The following is a 6,535-nucleotide window of genomic DNA, read 5'->3' as shown; positions in this document are numbered from 1 at the left end:
TGTCCCTTTGCGTACAATAAAGTTTCAGCCTTTTTCGGCAAGGGTGAAATTATTAGTGTTTACTATGCAGATGTTTGTATTTATGTTTACTTGTCAATGGTGTAATAGTGTAATCTTACTTTATTGTCCGTATGTTTGCTGTAGGCTTTTTAGGTTTAGCTTTATAGGTTTTTACTTTCCTGGCTTAAATAGTATTTGCCAACTATGTTGTAATACTGTATGCTGATGCACGTAGTGATGTAAGTAGATGTCTTGGCTGCCTATAAATAGCCAGGCCTCTCTCCGTTGTAAACCAAGTTAGTCACATGATAGTGCAAGTTAATAATATTCTCTCTCTTTTGTGATCCTATCCTACTTCGTGTTTGTACCCACTGTATGTCTGAAAACTGAGACCTGATATTCCCTCCCCCCCCGGCCCCACCTTTTCCCAATTTACCCCCCCCCCCCTCCTCTCTCTCTCTCTCTCTCTCTCTCTCTCTCTCTCTCTCTCCCTTTTCTTTCTTTCCACCGTTCCTTCTTCTGTTCTTTTTTTTTTCTTTTCTTTTCCAGTTTTTTTTTTCATTTTCTTTCTTTCCGGTTTGAATTTTTTTCTTTTTTTAATAATAGGTTCAAGTCTAATTCTAGGCTTTATAAAGTAATTGAGAGAAAAAAAAGTGTTTCAATTGATCATGTTTATCGCACTATTTTCTTTTTCTTTTTTTGTCCTTTATAGATTAAAAAATATAGTTACGAAAATAAGTGTTTCAATTCTTAATCTGTTTGAACTGGTGCAAAGTTGTTATTTTTCTGATCATTTTATCCTAAATGGTCATAATAAATTTTTTGCTCCAAGACCTTTCAATAGACACCCTAAGAGAGTCTTTTGAAACTAAATAATGAGTCTTAAGGTGTTTGTTGAAAAGCCTTAAATCAAAAAATTCATTATGACCATTTAAAATAAAATAATAATAAAAACGATCTTTGCTCTGATTTAATTGAATTGAGAATTAAAACACTTAATTCTTGAATTATATTTTTAAATATACAAAGAGTGTATTTATAGAAATTAAATAAATAAGATAAAAGTACTTAAATAAAAAAATAAATTAAAAAGTATGGGGGACCCGGGGGCTCTGCTGCCCCTATTGCCCCTAAAACGTTTCCGTTTTAGTTATAAAAAAAAAATAGAAACCATCCATTTGTAATCCTATGGAGTATAAACGTAATTTGAAGCAACATACTACTGAATCAGTTAAGATGAGGATCTATGCTAAATAATGGTTAACAAATTTATAAAATTGTACTATAGTTAAAAAAAAAGTAATCCTAAATAGTATAACATTTGTATTCTGGATTAGTATGTTGTTTGCAAAATACATTTTGTAATTAGTTTCCGAACACTAATTGTAATCTTAATGACCTTTCAACGAGCACCCTAAGACTCATTATTTAGTTTCAGGACTCTCTTAGAGTGTTCATTGAAAGGCTTTGGAGCCAAAAATTTATTACGACCATTTAGGATGAAATGATCAGAAAAATAACATCTTTGCACTAGTTCAAACAGATTGAAAATTGAAACACTTATTTTCGTAACTATATTTTTTAATCTATAAAGGACAAAAAAAGAAAAAAAAAAGAAAATAATGGGATAAACATGATCAATTGAAACACTTTTTTTTCTCTCAATTACTTTATAAAGCCTAGAATTAGACTTGAACTTATTATTAAAGAGAGAAATTCAAACTAGAAAGAAAGAAAATGAAATAAAAAACTGGAAAAGAAAAAAAAAGAAAAAGAACAGAAGAAGGAACGGTGGAGAGAGAGAGAGAGACCGGGGGGGGGGGGGGGGTGTGGGTGTGTGTGTGTGTGTGTCTCGGGGGAGTAGCAATTTACATTTTAGTCCTGAATTGTTCAGGGCCCGATCTTTTCAAACACCCAGTTACACGCTTATTCTATCATTTGTTTCTGTCTCATTGTATTCAGAATTATTTTGTTCTCGTGGATGACTTCATCTGATGGAGAGGCATTATACATGCGCAAGAAATTGATAATCTAGTCTTTGCTCCGTCAGATTGCTCTAGCAACCCTTGTACCTCACCCATGTAGAGGCATTATTCAGATCAATCACAGAAAACCAAAGGGGGGTGGAGCATAGCCAAAACCATAGTAACTGCGAAGGGAACAGGACCTGTGCTGTGAAACAATTTTGGATCCGTATCCTTCACAGGTCGGGGCACAATCAGTACACAGCACAATACCCAAATTCCACTTCAAAACGATTTGCCTTAGCTCACAAAAGCACAAATCATAGCTCCAATTCCACTCCCCAACACATTTGAATAAGAATGAGAAAAACATATCAAAAGCTGTGTTATAACAGAAAATCAGAGAACAATTTCACAGATAACACATGCTAAAGTAATCTAGTTGCTTGCCCAAGTTTCAAGATCATTAACGGATATGATCAGTATCAACATTTGCACACAGAATCTAAAGGAAAAGACATGGTCTATCGTCTGCTTAATAAACAAACTTCATAAGCAAGAAAATGGCTGCATCATATCCTTCTAGGCACGTTCCCCGCGAATTCGCCTGGCGAGCTGGATGTCTTTGGGCATGATAGTAACCCTCTTGGCATGAATGGCACACAAGTTGGTGTCCTCAAACAGACCCACCAAATAGGCTTCCGCTGCCTCCTGAAGGGCAAGAACTGCGTGGCTCTGGAACCTCAAATCCGTCTGTCCAAAGCAATCAAAATTCAAATTAGACCAAAGTTAGATTCAAATGACAAGACGGAAGGAAATCAGTGGACTAGAAGGGATTGATTACCTTGAAGTCTTGGGCAATTTCGCGGACAAGGCGTTGGAAGGGCAATTTGCGGATGAGAAGTTCTGTGCTCTTTTGGTACTTTCGGATTTCACTGTTCAAAACACGATGTATTAGGAACAACTAGGGTTTTTGGAATGAAATACACTCTGATACCAAATAGAGGAATTGAGATGAGGTGAGGGATGAGAGATTACCGAAGGGCGACAGTTCCAGGGCGGTAACGATGAGGTTTCTTCACTCCACCGGTGGTTGGAGCCGACTTCCTCGCAGCCTTCACGGAAATAACCAGAGAACAAAATTACTAGACGTTTTGACCAGATTCAAAGAACCAGAATCAACAAAATTAGACGTACAACTTAAACCCTAATTTCCTCCTCCTTTCTCACAGTTTCCCAGAAACAAAACAGGGAACATACTACAAATCGGAAAACAGAAAATAGGGGGGGAAGGAGAAATTTTCTTATACTTTCTCCTTTTTTCAAAGAACCAGAATGAACAACCAAGCATAAAAATACATTTACCACCAAACCCCTAATTTATTTTTACTTTCTCGCAACTTCTCAGAAACAAAACACAGAACATACTCGAAATCAAAAATAAAACTAAGTCAGTTTCCAAACAAAAAAAAAACGAAATTGAGAACCATAAAGAAACACAAAAGAAAAAGAATAATTTGTGACGGAATCGAAGACGATGGAGGCAAAGAAAAGATACCTTAGTAGCGAGCTGCTTCCTGGGAGCCTTCCCACCGGTAGACTTGCGAGCAGTTTGCTTCGTACGAGCCATTCAATCGAAGTAATCGAACAATCCAAATAAACCCTGAAAATCCACAAGAACAATCGGCGAGATCAGATCAACGATTCACGAAGAACAACAAATCGAAACGAAGAACAGAAAACCCTAGAAGATGATCAAATATTTCAATCGAATGATGAAAACGATCGTATCACCTTGTGATGAGAGGAAGGAGGAAGAAATCGCAGGCACGAGGACCTAGGGTTTGGTTATTTGAAGATGATGTGGGAATTATTTTAGAGAGATGGAGTTTATATATGGAGAGAGATTGGGAAACAGTCGGTGGGACGTCAACGGCTTCCTAGAGAGAGAAGTGAACTCGGACGATTTCGAAATGGCCTCGATCGGCGTACCTGTCAGTGATTGGTTGGTTTGAGAACGAAGGAGGCCTGTGATTGGCTGGTTTTGTTTGACTCGGATCGCTGTTTGTGTTTGTTTTGTGTGTGCGTTTTGGGCGAGTTTTGGGGGTAACTCGGCGAGTCGGGTTGGTTGAGTCCGTTGTGAGTCAAACGCGCGATGGACCTGGAGGCCCGCTTATCCAGCTTTTGAACAGGCTTGCGGATCAATGGTTTATGTTCGGAGACTTTTTTTTTTTTTTGATCCGCATGTTCGGAGACTTGAGTTCGGTTAAATTAGGCCCATTGACTACGCACTCTAACTTCAATAGTGGTACGGACACGTCTATCGGTCACTTTCCGATCACTCCTCTTTCACATATGTGTAGGATTCATTCCACAATTAAGTGTGTTTGGCCAACACGTATATGAAAGAAGAGTAGGTTGGAAAATAGTCGATAGGAGTATACGTAGCATTCTTGCTAGAGCTTAGATCATGTTTCCACTAACTATTTTCGGCTACAACTTATTACATTTTGACAATTCGTTCACACAAAGCAATAAGTTTTGGATCTCATCTACAATTTTATTGGTTAGTGGAAACAATTTAACAAATTTCAACAACTTTTTCTCTCAACAACTTTATCAACTTATTGGTTAGTGAAAACAACTTGATATTTTTCAACAGCTTATTGGTTAGTAGAAATAATTTAACATTTTTCAACAACAAGAAGTGATTCTTAAGTTATTGCCTACTGGAAAGGCGAAAACACCCCCTTATTCATGATAAAAACAAAATGTTTGTGTGTTTGATAAAATAAAATAAAAAATTATATGACCATAGACTCCACTAAAAGTATAGAGAATAGTATTTTGTTTCGATCCTAAAACATTGGAGTAATAAGAAAGTAATTGTTCTAAATTGGAAAATTATATTTTTAAAATATGGTCTCCAAATTAGTAGTTCAATTAATGGGTGCTTTTTTTTCACACACAAAATGTAAGGACCCGTATTTTTCGGATATTATTTGAACATTTTATAAAAAAAAAAAAAAAAAAAATAAAAATAAAATAAAATAGAATGTGAAATTGATTGTGTTTATTTTAGTTGTGGGTCAATGTGAAGAGTTTGAAAGATGTGGGTGTTAGTGTGATAAGGTGCATGTGTGTATAAGTGTGTGTGTGTGCCAGGGGAAAATAGTTCCCAAAACCCCATCCCATTCTCTCTCCCGTTCTCTCTCTCGGCTCTCTCTACCTCTCTCACTCCCTCACCCAAAAACTCACCTCTAAATTCAAAACCCACAACAAATAACCTCCATTCCATCTTCTACTCGTGTATTGTGGTCCGTATCGCTCCGGTTCGAGCTCGGAGAAGTTGTATTCCGGTTGGAACAAGGTTTTCGGAAAGCTAGGGCTTGTAACTTCTTGGGTTTCGTGCTCCGACTTCGAGGTAGGGAATTCTACCTCACTTTATATGCTATTTGAGTGTTTTTATGCCTTATTCGAGCTGGTATTGGTTGTCGTTGAGATTGGATCGAAACTTAAACTTTTCTGTCGAAATCTGTTGAAATCGTCTGTAAGTAACTCCTCCTACCGGTAGGAGCTTTTACCCTACCGGTAGAACGATTGAGAAATTTTGTCAACCAGCTCAAACGTACAGCAGCAGCTCAAAAGCTGCTCAACGTATCGAACTTCTACCGGTAGGAATTCCTTACCTACCGGTAGGTCAAGCATGTATCGAACTTCTACCGGTAGGAATTTCTTGCCTACCGGTAGGTCACGCTCGAATTTGAATGTTGACCTTTCTGTTTCCAAGTTCTACCGGTAGGACTTGCTTGCCTACCGGTAGGTTGCGTGAATTGGAGTTTCTACCGGTAGGACTTGTTCACCTACCGGTAGGTCTAGGTTTTACCGGAATGTTAGCCTTTCTGTTTTCAAGTTCTACCGGTAGGACTTGCTTGCCTACCGGTAGGAGACTAGAAGTTTCACCTGCTTTCACCTGCTTATTTGAGCTGCTGCAGTATCTTTCAGCTGCTTTCCTATATCCTTCAACTCGTATGTCGAAGCTTTTCTTTGACTCTTATGAGTTTGTTTACGCATCATTCCAAGTGTTTTGGTGAGTATTACTCGTTCCTCACTTAGAGTGGCATTCAATGGACTAGAGTGAACATGTCTAGGGATTTGATGAGTAGTTTTGCAATCCGTTTTCTCTCTTAACTCGTAAGATTCTTAGATTCCCACAGTGCATGCTTTTACAGACTCCGAGTATAGAAACTAGATAATCGGGCATCGTAGAGTCTAGTCGTGGGTTGATATGTGGTATGCGAAGGTACGGGGGTGTACTTAGGGGTACGGTGAGGACGTGTGTATTTGAGTATATGCGATATGGTAGATTGTTGGTCTTATAATACCATGCGATTGATTAAATGGTCTTTGGATTTAATTGAATGAATGGATGTTTGTGAAATGGGAAGCGGAATGAAAGTGAATAACTAATGGACAGAGTATTGTAGGAATTTATGTATGGGCTTAGTACGTCATGTAAGATGCGGGTATGTAAACAAAAGAGGAGGCATGAACATGTATATTTGTGGAGT

At 37.9% G+C, this 6,535-nt stretch overlaps 1 protein-coding gene across 1 annotated transcript; it reads right to left on the bottom strand.

The window, feature by feature from the left end:
- Positions 1-2,325: 2,325 nt before the first annotated feature.
- Positions 2,326-4,009, bottom strand: LOC131330964 (histone H3.3). The gene is made up of 5 exons (XM_058364741.1): positions 3,759-4,009; positions 3,523-3,627; positions 3,003-3,079; positions 2,809-2,899; positions 2,326-2,717 (listed from the first exon to the last, which is right to left on the bottom strand). The coding sequence occupies exons 2-5, from the start codon at positions 3,592-3,594 to the stop codon at positions 2,547-2,549; spliced, it is 411 nt and encodes a 136-aa protein (XP_058220724.1). The 5' UTR covers positions 3,595-3,627; positions 3,759-4,009; the 3' UTR covers positions 2,326-2,546.
- Between the last annotated feature and the right edge of the window lie 2,526 nt (positions 4,010-6,535).

The sequence above is a fragment of the Rhododendron vialii genome, chromosome 6a (assembly GCF_030253575.1).
Source record: "Rhododendron vialii isolate Sample 1 chromosome 6a, ASM3025357v1".
Classification (NCBI taxonomy): domain Eukaryota; kingdom Viridiplantae; phylum Streptophyta; class Magnoliopsida; order Ericales; family Ericaceae; genus Rhododendron; species Rhododendron vialii.
The sequence above is the reverse complement of the archived record's forward strand: the minus strand, read 5'-3'. Positions and strand labels throughout refer to the sequence as shown.

Excerpts from the sequence above, each read along its gene's own strand:
- LOC131330964 (XM_058364741.1), bottom strand. The coding sequence starts at position 3,594 with ATGGCTCGTACGAAGCAAACTGCTCGCAAGTCTACCGGTGGGAAGGCT. Across the intron at positions 3,080-3,522 it reads GGAAGCAGCTCGCTACTAAG|GCTGCGAGGAAGTCGGCTCC; the intron begins GTATCTTTTCTT and ends ATTTCCGTGAAG. Across the intron at positions 2,900-3,002 it reads CCTGGAACTGTCGCCCTTCG|TGAAATCCGAAAGTACCAAA; the intron begins GTAATCTCTCAT and ends TGTTTTGAACAG.